Genomic DNA, 21,077 nt, shown 5'->3' with positions numbered 1-21,077 from the left:
TTATAAAATGGTTTTTGAGTGGTAGAAAACCGAAATAAAGTAAAATGCACACATCAGAAAATTAATAAATCACAACAGAAATGCTCTAATTCATCAACATATATTGCTCATGCACGTCAACAGTAATAGTCAGCCCTTTGTTACTCCGTGAAGAATGATCGTGCTGGTGCCCTTCGTATCGTGAGAGGTCTAGCAAGAAAATTACAACTTAGATATGAGTTATAATACTCTGGCCTCTGTAATTCTGTACAACATTGTTAGATCCTAGGGATTGTAAGTCCAATGACGTGAAAGGTGAAATGATGAGAATCTCATTTCATTGGCATTATAATGTCATCTGTAATTTTGTTCTTTACAGGACACAACTTACATGTGTGGTGCCTGTTACGTGTGGTTTCCTCACATAGAAGACTTTAATGCTCACGACTGTCCTGCTGGTGGAGAAAATCAAACCCAGGAAAAGAATGATCGTCAGTCTTCTTCCACTGCAATACAGGATGAAGGGGGTAAGTTGATCCTTACTGATTCATAGCTGCATTTTTCCTTTGTGTTTCTATCTTTACATGCTACTGCCTCCTGTCTCTAGCTTGTCTTTCTTGCCTAAATTCATTCAATGTAAAGTGCAGGTGTTCTTGCAAGCTACATGCTTATTTATTTTACTCTACTGATTGATTGATTATGAAATTTAGGTCTTGAAGACCAAGCGCCGGAACCCATCAGGATTATTCACCGTCATACTGAAGGTGAAATATTTAAATTAATGATATGATTGATAATGAATAGGTGAATGATGATGTATTAGTAATATTCAGTGTTAAAATATGAACGTAAGAAAGGGAGAATGGTATTAGAACCACCAAAAAATAAGTAAATACAGTATTAAACTCTACTGAAACCCTAGTATCTGCTAGGGTAGACAGGGTCATTGCTGTTTGCTATTGCAGCTGGTACTAATTTACTTTATTTAACCAGTGTTTCATCAGTTACTATTGTTATTGAAAATATTAGCTATTTCTGTGGCATATAATTTGTATAGAGTCTTCTGTGTTAGTCTTACAGCCTTCTCATCAGCGTGGAGCTCGCATATCAAGTTTCACAAGGTTATGGAAAGATTTCTATATTGTCATAGCTTTATTTCCTGTGGCGTTTCGACATTTGCTCTGGCGGCCATTTAATGAGTTACAAAAAGTGAATGAATTAAAGTATATATTACATAGGTATATGTTGCAGTTGGGTCACTTACAGCTCAACAGGTCAACTGGTGGGCTGAATTTTGATTGTTCTCCAGATGGTGCTACTGAGTCCATTTCCGTAGGTTTAATCAAAGTTGTTGGCTGGGGTACCACCTCCTCCTCCTCCTCCTCTTCCTCCTCGTTCTTCATTGTAGGGGTGGGTAGTGCACTCGGCTAGTATGCTGTTGGCCCAGCGTTCGACTCTCCGACCCGCCAGTGAAGAATCACAGGAATTTATTTCTGGTGATAGAAATTCATTTCTTGCCATAATGTGGTTCGGATTCCACAATAAGCTGTAGGGCCCGTTGCTAGGCAACCAGTTGGTTCTTAGCCACATAAAATAAATCTAATCCTTCGGGCCAGCCCTGGGAGAGCTGTTAATCAGCTCAGTGGTCTGGTTAAACTAAGCTATACTTTCCTCCTCCTCCTCCTCCTCCTCCTCCTCCTCCTCCTCCTCCTCCTCCTCCTCCTCCTCCTCCTCCTCCTCCTCCTCCTCCTCCTCCTCCTCCTCCTCCTCCTCCTCCTCCTCGACTTGTGGTGCTTTCTCTCCTCCTCCTTTCTCCTTTCTCCTCTCTTTCATCAATGTTTGGTACTGGGGTACACACCGGCTAATTTCGTATAGTTCTCCTTATAATAGTGGGGAAAAATTCAGCTTCTTTTACTGTGTAAATGCTGGGTTTCTTTTCAGCTTGTGAAGAGCCCCGAGAAGCCGTAGGCTTGGTCTGTAATGTTTCTGCTCTTTATCAACTCTTTTATTTGGGTCCTTTATTGTGATTTTATGATTTATTCACTTTTTATAACTCTCAGTGGATGGCCACTGGATTGCATTTTGAAACATCACAGAAAATAAAACTACGAAAATAGAAAAGTCGTTAAATGACCTAAGGAAACTTGATATACCAGCTTCACATTGATAAGAAAAAGGTTAAAAGACAAATAGAGAAGATGCTATAGAAATTAAATGCTGTAGAAACTGCTATTATTTTCAATGCTGCTGCCCTCAAAGAAGGTGTCCTCACTTATTAATACTATTATTATTAAAATTTTTGCAAATGACTTTTGTATAGGCTAAATGAGCTCTTCAGTTTAGGTGTACAGCAAAGGTAATGACGTCTAATTTTGAACTAAATTTCTTCATTTGTTCCTGCTTGAAATTTTTATAGAATATTACTGCTGTTAGCTTTTCTATGGAGAATTAGTAGCTTACTGATGAGGTCCATGCTTCTATTTTGGTGTAGCAGTAGTAAAATTAAGTAAAGTGAATGTTATTCTTCATCAGCTCCCATCTATAGTACTTGCCAAATTCTTCAAGTTTATCTCTCTTCCATTATGAACCCTACCAGTTAAGGGGACCGAGTGTTTTTTCAGATTACATTGGATCTTCACAATTTTATGTTGTGCAGTTAGTTCTTGGTGTATATCATCTCGACCTATGTAATTTCGTGGTTACATCTCACCATCTCCTATAAATTTATTAAAAAATTCTTGTTCCATCATTCCGACGTAAATTCAAACTTCACGCAAGAACTAGTTGGCACGCGGAGCGGACGAATAACGTTGTCCCGCACCAGGATACAGGGAGGACGGTGTTAGTCACATGCTCATTGTACTTCGCCATTTTGAATTGTGCTTCATTCGTTTTCTCTCGCTTGTGTTGCTTTTTTGGGAACTCTTTGAATTTCATTATGGCTCCCAAGCATAAGGCAGACTCTTCTGATGGCAGTGCTACGAAGAAAAGAAAAGCCATCTCCATGGAGGTGAAAGTAGATATAATAAAATGATCCAAAAAGGGCTAAACACCCTCAAACGTCGTCCATACGCTTGGGTTTAGTTGTACGACTGTGTCAGTAATCATCAAAGATAAAACACGCTTCTTGAACATGTGAAGGGATGTGTTCCTATGAAATCGACTGTGATTACAAAGCAGCGCAGTGGTCTCATCGTTGAGATGGAAAGATTATGACCGTACTGCTTTGGCTGGAAGACCAGCATCAACGGCATATCTCAGTGAGCCTTATGTTGATTCAGGAGAAGGCTAAAAGATTGTGATTCGCGCTCCTGTTCATGCGGTCGTGACCGAGCTACGTGTAATATAAGTTGCTGACACGGACGTGACTGTCATTCATGCTCCCGTTCACGTGGCCGTGACCGAGCTACACGTAACACAAATCCTGCACGGCCTACTAACAAATCATGTCATTTATCTCTTCATGACCAGCGCTGTTGTTCACACGTCCATGACCGTGATTTGCGCTCATAACCTATCACAGCATTCGTCATCTCTTCGTAATTGTCATTCCCATTCTCGTGGGCGGGATCAAGACCAAGACAAGGTTCCAGCTAGCCCTCAAGGCTTACAGGCCCCCAAGAAAGTTTTAGGCCCTGAAAGAGCCTATGCTCCAGAAATAAATCAAGATGTTCTAACTAAGCCTGACTTAGCTGACAGGCTGGATCGTGACTCTTGAGGCCAGGATGTGGAGGATGCAGACCTTCAAGAGTTCTTAACTTCCTATCATGGCAGACTGGTCCCCAGGCTTTCACAGCCAAGTCTTTTTCGTAGAAAAAGCTATGGGGTTGGAGGCCAGTCATAGACCTTCCTCCCTTGAACCGATTCATTTGCCAGACTTGGTTCACGATGGAAATGACATGTTCTGTGCTCACAACCATCAGGGAGTCCAACTTCATGCTTACGGTGGACCTGAAAGATGTGTACTATTTCCAGATACCCATCCATCAGTCCTCTCGCAAGTACCTCCACTTTATCCTCAGGAGACAGCATACTGTACCAGTTCAGGGCACTCTGTCTCGGGCTCTCAACTGCTTCCCAGGTGCTCACGCAAGTGTTCACCCTGGTGCCGTCTTGGTCCCATTCACTCTGGATATGTCTCCTGAGGTATCTTGATGATTGGCCAGTCCTGGCAAGCTCTAAGTAGGAGTAGCTCCAGGACAGGGATTGCCTTCTCGAGTTTTGCCCTGAACAGCTAGGCATGCTGATAGATGAGGCAGCAGTGAGAGTCCTCCCCTCATCAGGTTCAGGAAGGCAGCGCAGTTGTTCCTGTCTTGGCAGGAGCAACCAGCTCAGCAGTAGCAAGCCGTTCTCAGTCACCTGTCATCCTTGGAGAAGCTGATCCCTCAGAGGCGGCTTCACCTTTGTTTCCTTCAATGGAGAATGAAGGAGTTATGGTTTCCAGCAAGAGACTCCTCGTCCATTTCCAGCCTTCTCTCAGAGGAAGTGAGACAGGACTTAGCCTGGCGGCTAGGTTCTGGATGGCCTTCAAACTTCAACATTCAAGCTGGATAGAAGACTTTAGTCTTCCTCAGAGCTAGTGAGCGCTACTGGGTGCTCAGAACGAAAGCTGATGTCATAGCCAAAGACCCCCTCGATGTGGGACCACCTTGATTTGGTGAGGGGGCTCTTGAACCCCAGGAATTTGTTACCCCGGTTTGAGTCCAAGGGTCTCATGTATGATGATATATTTATTTGGACTAATTTTGTGGAATTTTCCACTTTTTGTAAAATTTATTGGATCTGATAAATAGGAAAAGATATCATAGTTGGAATTGGGTTTATATCTGAAGCTAAATAGTGGGAACTGTGGTAGGACCATCAACTACCCAATAATGTTCGGACCTGAGAGATATCGGATTGATATATCAAAGGTGGAACTATTCCTTAGGGCTGGACCACGGATTCCAGGTGGGGTCTGGTTCTGGGGATAGGACTCTCAGCATTCTATCCGGTTTGTCCATAACATGATTAGGGTGGGGATGATTGTATTCTTGTAATACATTCAGTCCTAGCAAGCAGGTTTCGCTTACACTTGGGCCACTCTAATCATGTGCCATCCTCTGTGGGGTAGGGTAGGGAGTGTACATTTGGGTGTTGGTTCTCACTTGTGCCATTGGTGGAAGAATAAGCCCCATGAAAGGCTGATGATATCTTTTTAATGTTTTCAGCTTTATTTTATTTTTTCCCCTCTTTAATCTTTATGTCTAGTTGTTAAAAGGATTTGAGTACCCGTGGGCCCTATGATGGTGCTATTCTGGCACAGATGACCGCCTCTGCACCCACCTTGGAGATTGAGAGTTCTCCAAATGTTGATAACTTCTCCAAAAATCAATTGACAAATAGCAGTACAGGTAATAACAAATCTCCTGATCCCCTTCCTGGCTTCCCCTTCTGTGGACCCTCTAGCCGTGCTTCATTGATGACAACTTCAAGCAAGGACATGGACTTCTCTAAGAAATCTTCATCGAAAATTAACTCCTCAACACAGCCAGGTTTTGTGAAAAATTTGAGAATGCCCATAGTGAAGACTTACCAGTCAGCTGTGATTATGATCTCAACAGCTTTTAATTCATTTGGAACTGTTGTAGAAATCAGGATGAACTTATTGATATTGATTCTAAAAGGGAAGCTCGGGTTACCTTTAGTAGCCATGATGAGGCTCTAAAGGCTAGTAGTATGGTAAGTGCCATACAAATAGGTCAAGCTACAGTAAGAGGAGCCTTAACAAAGTCCCCAAAGCAGAATGCAGAAGTTAGGACTCCTAAACCTCCTATGTGGCTGGTAGCTTCAACCAAGGAGGAAAATTATAACTACTACAAATTTTGTAGGTTTACCTCCTTCGTGCTTATTGAGGAGGAGGTATTCGTATTACTCTACCGGGGAAGTTCCCTCTCTGGGTATGTCTGCCTCCGCCCAGGACGACTTCTCTTGGCTCATTAAAGCCTCCCTTAGGTCTGCCTTTTCAGCAGCAAAGGTGATGTTCTCTTCCGCTCAATGTGATCAGCAACAGCAGGAGCTGGAGGATGCTTTAACAAAGAAGAGCACTCAGGAATGGCGGACATCTCAGGCACTAATGGGCGCTCCAACGAAACACATCTACATTTAGATCGATCAGAATCCAACACACGACGCTTGGAGGGCGAAACTTCTGGCCAAAAATGCTCTGGACTGCCCCAAAAACTACAAGAGGGGACAGCTGCTTTCACTTTCTTACAAGGCACCTGAGGGGTGCTAGACACATCCACTGTAGACCTCTTGTGTGGCCTAAATTCATCCTTGAAGTGCCACTGTCTCCTGCACTCGGGACTTGACGCTTCGGAACTGGAGGAAAGACGGTGGACGTCTGAGAAAATGCCTTTTCAACTGTATTTTGTCAGCACCTGGGAATCTGCAACAGGTGCGACTGAGGGCCTGACTGCCCGTGGGCAGACCCCACCAACCTCCCATGGGCCTCCAGTATGACTTCTCCCAGGTGCGGGGGAGTATGTCAGGGACCTTCACCTAGGAGAGTCAGTGGGACGGACTCCTAGCTCCTCTACTAACACTTCACTATGAGCACTACATTCACGGTTCATAATAGACACTTCTCGGGAATTAATCTCAATGTATGCTATAGGTATTTTAAAGAAGAGAGAGCTTTAGTGTTCTTATACTTCCAGAGGGGTGTTGTCTGCACAGAAATCAGCTCTTCTGTTCTCTCCTCTAGTGCATGACTTCCTTTTCCCTCAGGCAGTGGTTGATGGTATCACTTCTGACTTGCAAAACAAGTCAACACAAGATCTCCAGATCCAGTCTTCTAAACGCACTTGAGAGAATTTCTCCTTCAGTACCAAATCTTCCTTTCATGTGCAGCGCCAGCCCTTTCGAAGTACCAGGCAAAGATTTCGGTCTGGGCCTTGTGCAGACGTCCATTTCTCCTCCAAGCCCATCAAAAAGTCTTCATCCTAACCTTCTTCCAAAAAATGAGGAAAGATTTCCCCATGCGGCAGTGACCACCAGGCTCCTTCTCTTTTGGGAAGAATGGAGCAAAAGAGGAGCAAAACAGTGGGTAATAGAGGTCCTCAAGAATGGGTACTCTATTCTCTTCAAAGATTATCCACCCTTATTCAAGAAACCCATCGCCCTAACCGCATATTCGAAAAGCTTGTAAAGGTTTTCAGCCCTCTCAGAGGAGGTTTCTGCTTTTCTTCAAAAAAGAGATTTAGAGGAAGTCACAGATGTAAAATCAGAGGGGTTTTACAATCACCTTTTCATGGTTCCAAAGTCTTCAGGAGGATGGAGACCAGTGCTGGATGTCAGCGCACTGAATGTCTTTGTATGGAAGACAAAATTCAGGATGGAAACGAACCGCTCAATTCTTGCTTCCATTCATCAAGGGGGCTGGATGGTCTCCATAGACATGCAAGATGCGTACTTCCATGTCCCCATGCATCCAGACTCGAAGAAATACCTTCACATCTTTTGGAACCAAATTTTTCAGTTCCGAGCACTGTGCATCGAACTTTCGACAGCCCCTCAGATTTTCACCTGCATTCTTGCTCCGATAGCAGGTTGGCTTCATCTAGTGGGCATCAACATTGTGCTCTATCTGGACAACTGGCTCTTTCGTTCTCCCACAAAGGAAAAATTGCACTGGGGACATTCAAAAGACTCTTGCCCTAGCGAAGGAGTTAGGACTTTTGATCAACCTTCAAAAGTCTGAGCTAATTCTGTCTCAACAAATAGTGTATTTGGGAATGAGTCTGAATTCTCGTCTTTTTCGGACGTTTCCTGCACCCAAGAGGATATAATCCTGTCTAAAGACGATAGATGAGTTTCTCACTCTTCAAATGTGTTCGGCCAACAAGTGGATGAGCCTCCTGGGAACATTGGCTTCTATTGAGTAGTTTGTCTCCTTGGGAAAACTCCAGATGAGGGTACTCTAGTTTTACCGCAAGAGACAGTTGGGACTGAAAGAAATATCCAGACTCATTTGTGTTCCCAATCACCCAAGACACCAAGAAACATCTGCTTTGGTGGAGATCCGAAAACAGGCTACTAGAAGATATAAGTCTCTCTTTCCTCTGAACCCTGACCTGAGCTTCTATGCAGACGGATCCGACCTAGGTTGGGGCGCGATCCTGGTGGATAAGGAAGTCTCGGGAAAGTGGACATTGGAACAGGAACCTTGGCATATAAACTTGAAAGAACTGACTGCCATCAGTCTAGGATTGTAAACCTTTGCTTTGGAAGTTCAATACAAGGCCATTGCAGTGCACTCGGACAATTTATTACAATTCCAGCTTAAGTAGATTAGAACAAAAGGGGACTTTAGCATGGTTATATAGTCTTTTGGCTGTAATGCAGCAGTTTCTCTTTGGGCAACGGGCAGGAGAGGTAAACTAGATGTCAAGGGAAAAATAGGATACATTTGCTGTCACTTTATTTGGTCAGAAATTGCAGGGTGGCTGATAAGGACAGTCGGTGAAATGTGAGATATTCAGAAAATCCAGGAAACTGGGCTTATGGATAGATCTGGTCCATTTACAGTCATGATCATTGTATACTTGTAATGGCACAAACACTAGAAGTCGGTGTTTATCTTGAGAAGTAAAGGATTTGTAATTTTAAGAAGCATGTCATTTTTTTGTTTTATGTTGATGATTGGCTTGCTCTGAATTCCCTCCAGAACTCTGTTAGAATAAACCCATTTTCAGTATGAAAGATCATAAAATGAAAACTTTTGTAGGTGAAATGACTTCCCTTAGCATGGGAGATCTCAGTCATCTAACCACTGCCATGTTTGTTTAGAACAGTGATTCAGTACTGTATTTGGTTTTATGCCCAGACATATGTTAAAATCTTTAATCAGAGCAATAGGCAAATATCTGCACAATGTAATTGTTCATATTTTTAGAATTTGTTGGATGTATGAAGAATACTCATGTCAAATTCAAAACTTATTTTTCTCATTCTGTATTCCTTGAATACTTAAATGTTTAATTACTCTTTGACACTGAAATGCAATGAAAATGTTTTTGTTTCAGACGTGGAAAAGGACGTTGCAAATATCTTGGGTGAAATGAAGTATTCCATACCATCGAGGGCATCCTTCCAGTCTGGTGAAGCGCAGGGAGGCGTTGTGCAAGATCAGACATTTGTAGTCAAATATGAGGAAGACCCAGATCAGCACCACAGCATATCCAATGCTGAAGAACAGAGGATGCACTATGACATGGAGACAGTTGTTGATGAGCGGTCTGATGTGGGAAGTGTAGAAATTCCGTCATCGTGTCTCTTTCCGTACGAGAATCCGGCGTACTTGAATCGTTTGATGAAAGACAACACAGTTGGCAAGAGAGTAAGGCACGATGCCCCTTACATTCATCGCTTAGGTGAGGCTTTGCGTTTACAGTAGTCTAACAGATTTTTCGGTTTCAGACAATGTTGATGGGAATCATGATTATCAGGCATGTTTTACATTAGGCTTTCCCTTTACAGGATTTAAAATCTGATGAGTTCTCTCCTTTCTCTACTACATTGCATACTTTCTTCCTGAATTACCTCTTGTCGTAAGTCCTTGTGTATGCCTTGTCTTCATGAACTAGGCATTCATACCAGTTAGCATCCTACTACTTCAGTGTCTATCACTTCACTCACTAATGGCTCCTATTCCCTCCTCATCACATATTCAGTCCTTTCAGTTGGTTTTCAGCCTCTGCCCACTCTCCCTTCCACTTCCTCGTGTGTTACGATCTGTACATACTGTGGCCATGAAACTTGGCATTTTGTAGTGACACCTTTTAAAAATGTCTGCCATTTTGTTAGTAAATGTTAATTTTATATATATAACTTACCAAATAATTACATAGCTATAGTTTCTACTTATGCGGCAGCTCAAAATTCAAAATTCTCGGTAGCGCTCTTTTGTTTTGAGTGTAGGTATGTTGCCCCGCCCACTTTCGGGGAAGAATAGGTACAACTTAGCTAAGGAGCTCAATTCGTTTCTGCCAATTAATGACTGAACACCAGTTATTAGCAGCTCGCGTTTCGTTTTTTACCGAATGTCGGAGATTGTCTTTGGTGAAGTACTCTTTTGTTGGTAGCGCAGCTATTAGCTTAGCTAGTTTTTTGGACAATTTGAGTGGTATTTATTCATTTGGAATTCTTGACCATTATGTCTGACTCTAGTTTATCCAGCTTTAGGTACTGCAGCAAAGGCTGCAAAACTAGACTCACGTCGGTAAAATATGACCAACATAACAAACTTGTGACGAATGTAAAGACTGGGATCAGGGTAAATGGAAAACTTTGCAGTCTCATTTAGACAAATTGAAAAGGGACAGAATTAGGAAAGCTACAGCTAGGGCCGAAGCTGAGGCTTCTGCTAGTATGGGCCATTCTTCAAGGGAAGATACTGATGTTTTACCTATCCCTTCGACGCCTGTGACAGCTTTTTCTCCCATTTCCAGCCCTCCAGCTTTTCCCATCACTCCTGTACCTAATTCTTATTCTGCTGAACCCAATGCTATTGCCAGCTTAGAAGCACGGGTAGACCAGAAATTTAATTTACTAGTTAATACGGTGTCCCAAATTGGGAATTCTGTGAAAGTCCTAATGGACAGATTTAATAGTGTTGTGTCAAGTGATGTGTCAGTGGAGGGGGCGGCTGTTCGTCCCACCGATGCTCCTAGACCAAGGTCCCTGCTAAACTCCCCTTGCAAACATGGGAGGAAGCAAACTGACAGTCCAAGGGAGGTCGGCGGAGTTTGCCCACGAGCAGTCGCCGCCTCATCCGAACCCGTTGTCCGCCAATCCCAGGCCGCGGATGAATACCGTTGGAAAGGTATTAGGATGGATACGCACACTCTTTCTTCAAGTGGATCAGACTTGCCCACATCTAAGAGATGCAGTGACCGTTTCTCTCATGTATCTAGACCACTGAAAAGGCTAGGCGCTTCTATGGACTCCGATTCTCCCCCGCCTTGTAAGCGAGCAGCTGAGAGAGATCATAGCTCTCTCCCGTCTTGTAGTTTCTGGGCTTCGCCGACAAGAGATTCTTGCTCTCTTTCTCGCGCAAGAAAACGCCCAGACAATGTTCGTAAACGCCAGTTCACAGACGGTTCAGGATCCGACCTTTCTCCTTCAGAGCGCCCAATGTCCGAGTGTCCAAGATCCGAGCGCCCATGATCGTTTGAGCGCACACCATCGTCGGAGCGCCCATCACCTGAGCGCACTGCTCCAACCCTACCTGTTCGGGAACGCCCAGCTTCCAAGCCGGAAGAGCCCGTGTTGGCCCCCTCGGAGTGGGAACGGCAGTCTTCAGAGCGCCCATTATTGGCGAACCAAGTGTGCACGGACAGGACTTTTGCTTCTACAGCGGGTGGACGCATATCATCCATGCGCCCAGTCATGGGTGGCGCATCTTCAATCAACCCCTCTTCTCATGCGGTCGTGACCTCTCAGCAAGAATTTCCTTCAGTCCCTATAGACCCTTCTTTGGCGCCGCTTCAACTCCAGCTTGACAAAGTGTTGAGCCTTCTTGAGAAACCAACTCCAGCGGTACAGGACACCGCACAGGACCCGTAGAACCTCCAGGATCTCCTGTTTTGTCCGCTGAAGATCCTGTAGAAGAGGAACAACCCACTTCTCATTACTCGGCTCTACTCAGGTTTTTCCTGGTCTGCTACCCGTCGTCCTTCTCCCCAGTCATTCCTTTATCGCGGGTTCAGCTTACCTCGGCATCGTCAACCTCCAGGTACCACCAGACTTCCGCGCCTGGTGTTGTCTTCGATCTTCAAGAAAGCTTTGACCGTATGGATGCCTGGCTTGCAGAGAAAAGGAAAGCCAAGAAGGCGGTTTCTGTTCTCCTCCTTCTCACTTGGTAAGACAGAAGTATCTGGCTTATGCAACGGGAGAAGCTCCGTCCTTGGGAGGCGCTGCCCCCTCTCAAGGAGACTTCTCCAGTATTATCGATGCTTCTCGTCATTCGGCCTTCACTTCAGCAAGAATTCTTTTTCATCCTCTGAATTGGACCACCTTCTCAAAGATATTTTTAAAGTATTTGAGATTTTTAGTTTCTTAGACTGGACTATAGGAGCCTTGACTAAGAAAATAGAAGACTGTGGGTCACTTCAAGAAAACTTCGCATCGGACTGGCTGAGTGGTTTGGGGTGCGCAGATAGAGGCTGTTAGAGATGGAGCAGTAGAGCTAGCTACCATTTATACTACGGGAGTACTCAAGAAGTGAGATTTGTGGTGCTCGTTTGCAGCTAAAGGTGTCACTCCGTCAGAACGTTCCTCGCTTCTATTTGCGCCTTTAGTCAAGGATAACCTTTTTCCGCAAGATATAATAGATCGAATTTCAGTCGATCTTCAGAAGAAGTCTACCCAAGATCTCATCACACAATCCACCAAGAGATCGTATTTTTGTACGAGAACAACCTCTACTGCAACTACTAGGACGACGTCACCACTGCAACAACATCCCTTTCGAGGAGGTAGAGGCCGTCTACAGTCCCGTCCGAGAACCAACCGTCGAACCTCCAAACCATCTAGGAAACCATTCAAGTCTAACATCAGGAAATGAGACTTCGGTCCTCCGTGTCCCAGTGGGAGCAAGACTGTCACATTTCTGGCCAGCATGGGAGAAGAGAAACGTGGAACCGTGGGTACTGAAAGTTTTAAGAGAAGGTTATACAATCTCCTTCGAGGAAAAACCTCCATTAGTAACCTCTCCAATCAACTTAGCAGCCTACTCAGTAAACTCAGAGTAGTTTTCTGCCCTATCTCGAGAAGTTTCAGCCCTTCTAAAAAAGAGAGCAATAGAAATATTAGGGAATGTAAACTCAAGGGGATTTTACAGCCGTCTCTTCGTGGTTCCCAAATCATTGGGAGGATGGAGACCTGTCCTAGACGTCAGTGCCCTGAACCGCTTCGTTCAAACAACGAAATTCAGAATGGAGACGAATCAGTCAGTTTTGTCAGCCATCCATCAGGGAGACTGGAGACTGGGATGGTCACGATCGACATGCAAGATGCCTACTTCCATATTCCAATTCATCCAGACTCCAGGAAGTATCTAAGATTCGTTTTCCAGGACAGAGTCTTCCAGTTTCGCACTCTGCTTCGGACTATCCACGGCCCCTCAAGTTTTCACCCGGTACTCGCGCCCTTACAAGTGGCTTCATCTAATAGGGATAAACATCTCTCTGTACCTGGACGACTGGCTTCTTCGTTCCCCATCGAATTATCAATGCATGGAGGACTTAGGGAAAACACTTCGTCTCGCCCAAGAATTAGGACTTTTGATAAATTTCAAGAAGTCGCAATTAGTCCCCACTCAGTCTATTCTCTATTTGGGGATAGTGATAGACTCTCGGAGTTTTCAGGCTTTTCCATCCCATCAAAGAATACTTGCTTGCCGAAGGAAAGTCCAGGACTTTGTGACTCGCAACTTCTGCTCAGCCAATGCATGGATAAGTCTTCTTGGAACTCTCTCATCCATCGAGAAGTTCGTTCCATTGGGCAGACTGCATTCAAGAGCACTTCAATTCTACCTCAAAGCCAATTGGAACAGGAAGTCTTTTCTGGACTCGTTCATTTTCAACATCACTCCCCAGATAAAAGAGGATCTCAGATGGTGGTTGGCAAAAGACAGATTTTCGGCAGGAATGTCTCTAGCTCCAAGGAACCCCGACCTAACGTTATTCTCCGACGCTTCGGATCTGGGTTGGGGAGCCGCCCTCAACAACATGGAAGTATCAGGAACTTTGTCTCCTTCCGAGAGAAACCTCCACATCAACGTGAAGGAACTAAAAGCAATTCATCTTGCACTTCTACATTTTGCAACAATAACCTACCACAAAACTGTAGCGGTGCATTCGGACAGCATGACCGCACTAGCGTACATCAAGAACCAAGGAAAGACTCATTCTTTCACTCTCAACGAAGCGACGAAGGAACTTCTTTGGGCAAGGAGCAACGAAACTCTTTTAGTGACTCACTTCATTCACGGCAAATTGAACGTCCTGGTGGATGAATTGAGTTGAGGGAAACAGGTCCTACCGACGGAGTGGTCACTCAATCCACAGGTATGCACCGACCTGTGGAAACTGTGGGGAAAACCGTTAATAGACCTGTTCGCGATGTCGAGGAACAATCGGCTTCTGTTGTATTGCTCCCCAGCCCCAGACCCACAAGCATGGGCAACAGATGCCATGTTGCAGGACTGGTCGAATCTCGACCTTTACGCCTTCCCTCCCTTCAGCATGGTGAGAGAAGTGCTGAGGAAGTTCAATTCTCACGTCAACGTGTCAGTGACACTAGTCGCTCCCTTTTGGCCACACAAAGAGTGGTTTCCCGATCTTTTGAGCCTTCTGACAGACTTTCCAAGACTACTTCCTCAGAGGAAAAGTCTTCTCAGACAGCCACACTTCCTCCGATACCATCAAGGATTATCCACTCTCGCTCTGACAGGCTTCAGACTGTCAGGGAACTAATCAGAGCGAGAGGATTTTCAAGAAAGGCTGCAGAGGCTATTGCTAACTGCAGACGACAATCTTCCTCTGCAGTCTACCAATCCAAGTGGACAGTTTTTAGGAAGTGGTGCCAAGAACAAGGAATTTCCTTTTCTAAAACTTCTGTAACCCAAATCGCTGATTTTCTTTTATACCTCAGAACAGCGAAAGGTTTCTCAACATCTACCATCAAAGGTTACAGAGCGATGCTGAGTTCAGTATTTAAACATAGAGGATTAGACCTGTCTTCCAACCAAGACATAACTGATTTAATTAGACATTTCAACACCACAAAGCAAGCTAAACCCGCAGGAGTCGCTTGGAATTTGGACGTGGTCCTCAACTTGCTTTCAGGTCCACTGTTTGAACCGATAGAGTCGTCGTCTCTTCGCAATCTTACGAAGAAGACATTATTCTTGGTGGCACTTGCCACAGCCAAAAGAGCCAGCGAACTTCATGCCATTGACAAAAGGATAGGCTTCTCACAAGGCAATACAGTATACTCATTAACTTTGGAATTTTTGGCCAAAAACGAGGATCCGGCTAACCCTCGGCCTTGCTCCTTTTCTATCAAGAACTTCTCAGAAGTATTAGGCCCAGACGAGCAAGAGAATGTCTCTGCCCAGTAAGAGCTCAAAGAGTATACCTTGAGAGAACCAAAAACCTTAGAGGATCGGCCCCTAATCTTTGGTGTTCCGTTAAAAATCCCAGCCGTCCTTTGTCCAAGAATGCACTGTCATTCTTTTTAACATCCGTACTTTCGGAAGCACATTCGGGAATTCAAGACGATTTACTTCCCTCGTGCAAAGTAAAGGCTCATGAAATAAGAGCTGTGGCAACATCTTTGGCTTTTAAACAAAACCTGTCTCTCTCTTCGATTTTACAAACAACTTTTTGGAAGTGCAAGTCAGTGTTTGCCATGTTTTATTTACGGGACGTTGAGACAGTGTATGAAAAATGCAGTACTTTAGGTCCGTTTTTCGCAGCTGGCATAGTATTGGGGGACGAAGGATAGGAGGAACTCCTTCCCTTTTCCTCTATCTACTCTCCTTGAGTAAGGGCAGTCGTACTTCTTGGGAAGTTTGATGTACACTGATCTTAAGTGTCATCAATTGGTTTTTATGGTTTTGGATAAAAGAGTCGTACGGTGTAGGTTAATTTTATCTGGTCTTTGTTATTCTATTGTACTGTGCCCAGGGCAAGGGCAATCCACATATCATTATGTGACCCATTGGATTTTTAGCTTTGGTAACCTGCGATTGACCTCCCTACGTTGCAAAGCACCCACTCAGTAGAGGTGATTCTTGGCTCACCGCCACACCGCTACAGGTCGAGAGGAGCTACGACCAGAGGCAGTACCCGTCTGCTGTTGCTCCCTTGCCAGGTAAGGTTTCAACAAGCATTCAAGATGCTAGCTAATTTGCTATCCCAAATTACCCCCATATCAAGTAGTTTTTGGGTAGTATATGTCCATTCATCCCACCTCCACTCAGTGTGGGATTCAGCTATGTAATTATTTGATAAGTAACATATATAAAAATGACATTTTTATAATGAAATAAAGTTTTATATATACTTACCAAATAATTACATGATCAGAGCCCGCCCTCCTCCCCTCTCATGGACATAGAGCATAAACGAATTGAGCTCCTTAGCTAAGTTGTACCTGTTCTTCCCAAAAGTGGGCGGGCAACATACCTACACTCAAAACAAAAGAGCTACCGCAATTTTCGAATTTTGAGCTGCATATAGTAGAAACTATAGCTACAATATGTAATTATTTGGTAAGTATATATAAAACTTTATTTTATTATAAAAATGTCATTTTCTCTGTTGACAGGTTTTTACATGTACATAGTAATTTTTACATTTGCTAGCAGGATACTACTTTTACAAGTTATAAATAGCAGCACTCCTTTCTTTACTCATACTTTATTGTTCAGCCCACAAGTACCAAGGTAACAAATGTTCTTCCTCCTCAGAGGTCTGCACCTCCATCATAACATTATTCTCCTCCATTACTTCACTGTTACCTCCTTGTGTGGGTGTTTAAGTATTTACCTTATATTTTACAATTCTGAGAATCTTTTTTAAAAAAATCTATTACATGTGATAAATTTATCATTTATCCTTTACAGCATGGCTGCAGATCCACATGGTCACTTCCCAGAGCATGTTTCCATTTGCCTCTGTTCTTTTCACCTTGATCTTTATTTTGCTTTCACTGATTATCAGTCCTCTTGTCTCTCGTCTCTCTTCATTTTTCATCTTTCAGACTTTTGTAAGTCTTACACCTCTTCCCCCGAGTCTACAGTTTCCATCAGATCATGTGCATGAATTCACTCCTTAGGAATCCCCTGTTTGCTCATCCATATAGCTTACTTTTATTACTATAACTGCCAATACAGGCAGTCCCCAGTTATTGGCGAGGGGGTGGGGGGGCAGGTGGTTCTCTTCTGAGGGTGTGATGATAACCGAAAATTGGCAATTTTCGGCCTTTTTTTGTCAATTTTCGGTTATCGGAACCTCTGTTAGGTATGTATCGGCGCCAGTACCCAATTATTGGCGCCGATAAGCGGAAATAGGCGATTTTCGTCGCTAGACAAGCCCCATAAAACCAGATCGCAGTTAACCGAGCCGCCGTTAACTGGGTACTGCCTGTAATGGGATTGGTGCTGATCACTGATGGATATGATTTATATTATGTTGTAACTTTATCTTGTATTTTTTATATAGCACCATCATATGCTTGATAAATCTGTTTGATACCCTCATGCTCTTTGTTGAATGTTTTTGTAAGATCCATAGATGTACAGGCAGTCCCCGATTTATGATGGGGGTTCCGTTCCTACGCTGTGTCGTAAGCCGAAAATTAGTCGAAAATCGTCGAAATCCTAAGAAAACCTTATTTTCAATGCTTTGGGTGTATTGAAAACGATGTAAACTGCATTTTATTGAGTTTTTCATCAAAAAATCCCAAATTTTAATTATTCTGCCATTTTGTAGCCATATTTCTTCCATCGGATCAGCGTAGTAACCTTGGAACGTGTCGTAAACCGGGAAATAATTTTTGATGAATATATTTGAAAAGCGTCATAACCTCGGAACGTTGTAAGCCGAACCCGTCCTAACCTGGGGACTGCCTGTATCTTTGTTTTAACTGTACTATACTAATCTAGCTGTTCTTCATTTTAGAGATTGCCTCTTTTGAGTGATTTTCCAGGTTTGGAACCAATCTGATATTTTTTATTACCTTAATTTCACACTGTGCTCTAGCTGTCAGAAAGGTTTACAGGCTTTTACCCCTTCCTTTACATATAATTTTATCACAGTATGTGTAAGAAAAGCAGATTGCATTTTCTCCAAAGCATATGCATAGATATATCTCTGCAAACAATGTTTCTGTACAAAATGATACACTGTAAGTTACTGTAGTTCAAAATAGCCTTTTTTTTTTTACAAACCCAAGCTAACTCAAAGTTGAATTAAAAAGTGTAAGCAATTCAGAATAGTATTTCTAATGAATGGGATTGACAGCATAGGTAGTCCAGTAGCACTGCTTGACTGGCTTTTTTTTTAAGGACGATAACCTCATCGTAACTCACCGTTATTATTCCACAGCTATTTTCTTAGTAAAAGAAGGCTAGTATAACAAGTTCTTTTTTCTTTTTCTTTTATTGAAATACATTGTCATTATAGTAAAAATAACAGTACAGGCAGTTCCCGGTTACGGCGGGTTTGGCTTCCGATGGGTTCGGATTATAACGTTCCGAGCTTACGGCGCTTTTCAAATATATTCATCAGAAATTATTTACCGGTTTACGACACATGTTCCTGGGTTATGATGCTTACGATGCCAATCCGACAGAAGAAATATGGCTCCCTAGTGGCAGAATGATAAAAGTTTGGAGGTTTTTTTTGATGAAACTCAATAAAAATGCAGGTTACATCGTTTTCAAGACCCCCCAAAGGATTAAAAGTAAGTTGTTCTAACACGATATACAAACTGTCGGTCCTTTACATTAGGAATTACTTTCAGCAAAGCTAGAAACGGTCGTTAAACTTTCGAACAAGGTGGTTAGGCAGTTAACTGGCTTCTGGGAGGGGGGAGTCCTGCCTGCCGGATGTAAACATTCCAATTTGCTTTCAAACTTCATTGGGTGTGGACGTGTTTCTTCACTCTCTTCCCTGACTTACCGTTGAGCTGATTTTCCCTGTTGGGATCTTTTTCTTGTTTGTTAGTATGAAAGTCTTTGATAAACCTCGTAAGCCCATCTTCTCCCAGCATGTGTTCCCTGGGGTGGGCAGTAAGAAGTGTATAATAGCTTTCGATCTAGTATTGACATGGACCTACATGCCCTTTGCTCTTCTTGCAGAGGCGTGTGTTCACGTATTTCACCGTGTTCTGAGTGTTGTTTCTAGTCTGCTGAGAAGTGGGTGAAGTTTAAGGGGAGGAGACAGTAGCGAAGGAAGTCGCCAAGGCGTCATGTGAGGGTTATACGCCGCCGATGACTCCCTTGGTTGCTGACCCGTTGGGATTGTTTCTTCCTGCAGGAAAGCTTCCCCTTCTTGCTGCCTCTCCTTCAGGTGAGGACTCCCCTTCTTCTTCACTCGCTTTGTCGGTTCCTCGCTGGGTGAGCGGGTTCCGTTCTCAGCTACCACTCTGTTGGTCACTAGTTCGAATCTCCGACCGGCCAGTGAAGAACAAGAGGAATTTGTTTCTGGTGATAGAAATTCATTTCTCGCTATAATGTGGTTCGGATTCCACAATAAGCTGTAGGTCCGTTGCTAGGTAACCAATTGGTTCGTAGCCACGTAAAATAAGTCTAATTCTTCGGGCCAGCCTTAGGAGAGCTGTTAATCAGCTCAGTGGTCTGGTTAAACTAAGATATACTTAACGGGTATGGAAGGCCTCGGGGGAGTGGACGATCAGGACATCCTCTCAGGTAGCCTCTCGCTGCGGAGGAGGGGGGGGGATCTTTTCCCCCCGGAGCAAGTAGAGACTCCCTTCATTGACCCGATCTTGTCTTCAGGTTTGGCGGTAGAGACTTTTCTTGGTGAGCAGGCTCCAGACCTTACTTCTACCTAGCATCACCTGGGTCTACCTGGCGTCCCGTCGTTGGAGTGCCTGCTGTCCCATCTGTCTGGCGCTCCAGTGGTCACCCACGCCGCAGCTACTGCCATTGTGTCTACAGTCACCATGACTTCCTTCACTAAAATGCCGGTGACTGTTGCCTCGCACTTGGGTACCAAGGTAACAGCCTTGCCTGCCTCTCATCACGCTGTGCTGCTGCTGTCTGGCTTCCTGGCCCCGCCATCCCTACCAGTCCCCTTCAGTATGGTAACCTCATCTGTGCCCTACATCATGGTTCATGCTCCTGCTGTTGCCGACCTCTGCTCGTACCCCGCTCTGGTCCCAGCTCCTGGCTTACCTGACTCTCGGCCCAGCCTGGCTCCTGTTGCTGCTCCTCCTGTGCCGATCACTCATGGCTTCCCTGGCTCCCACGCTGCTCCGCTTGCCCTGGTCTCCGCTGGTTTAATTGTTGATGTCTCCGCTGCCCGGGTTGCTCCTGCTTCCCTGGGCCCCCTGGCCGCTCCTGCGTCTTCTGCTGCTCCCTCCTGGGTCGGCGACCTGACCACCATCCTGAAGGAGATGACAAAGAATAAGTTGAAGAAGAGGTCTTGGAAGGTGTCGTCTTCATCGTCTTCGTCACTGTCGTTGTCTGCTACCTCTTCCACTTCTGAGGCTCGTCGGCCGAGGAAGAAGAAGGCTCTCTCTCTCCCCCACCACAAGGAGTCTCACCCTGGCACTTCTAAGGGGCTGCCTCTTTTCGCAGGGAAGGCAGTGGGATCTCTCATCGGCTCTTCCCGGCCCACAGGCCAGGGAATTGAATCATTGACCCCTAGGTCAGTCGTTTCGGGAGCCGAGGGCATGCAGACCTCAGTTTGCACAACTGTTGCTGTGCCGAAGAAGTCTGTTTTGCTTCTAAGTCTGGTACTGTGATGGACACTTGTTCGCAAGCCACGCCGAGCACCCAGGTCTCTAAGGAGACTCTGGCACCCTGGACTGGTACCAGAGAGACCTCTCTCTGTTAAGACACAGGCACAGGACGAGAGAAAGAGCCCAGACATACGGGTGTCTTAGCTCTTCTTGGATTGGTCAGTGGGGGCCTTGGCACAGAAAATACAGGACTGTTCCTCTCTCCCGAGGGCTTCGTCTTGGACGCTCTTGGTGTTCTCTCTTGCGCCGATAAAGGAGTTAGAGATAGCTCTAGGGAACTAGCCTCTCTTTTTAAGTTGGATGTTTTAAAAAAGAGAGTTATGGTGTTCATATACCCCTAAAGGAGTGACTACAGCACAGAAGTCTGCTCTCCTTTTTTCTCCCTTGGTGAAGGATTTTCTGTTCCCACAGTTGATGGTTAATGACATTCATCTACGTGAGAAATCAACCCAGGACTTTCTGTCTCAGTCGGTGAGATGTACTAAGGACCCTTTTTGTTTAGTGGGAAGTTGGCTTCTCCTCTACAGCCTCATCCCTTTCGTTGTGGGAGAACAAGA

General features: G+C 44.4%; 1 protein-coding gene across 1 annotated transcript in view; it reads left to right on the top strand.

Moving 5' to 3' along the window:
• LOC136851850 (uncharacterized) overlaps positions 1-21,077 on the top strand; it is a 144,652-nt gene that overhangs the window by 7,494 nt on the left and 116,081 nt on the right. The window contains 2 exon segments of the mRNA XM_067126162.1: positions 359-506; positions 9,048-9,395. Coding sequence (XP_066982263.1) covers positions 359-506; positions 9,048-9,395 — 496 coding nt within the window.

The sequence above is a fragment of the Macrobrachium rosenbergii genome, chromosome 24, assembly GCF_040412425.1.
Source record: "Macrobrachium rosenbergii isolate ZJJX-2024 chromosome 24, ASM4041242v1, whole genome shotgun sequence".
NCBI lineage: Eukaryota > Metazoa > Arthropoda > Malacostraca > Decapoda > Palaemonidae > Macrobrachium > Macrobrachium rosenbergii.
Note: the sequence above shows the minus strand (reverse complement) of the source record. Positions and strands in the feature narration are given on the sequence as shown.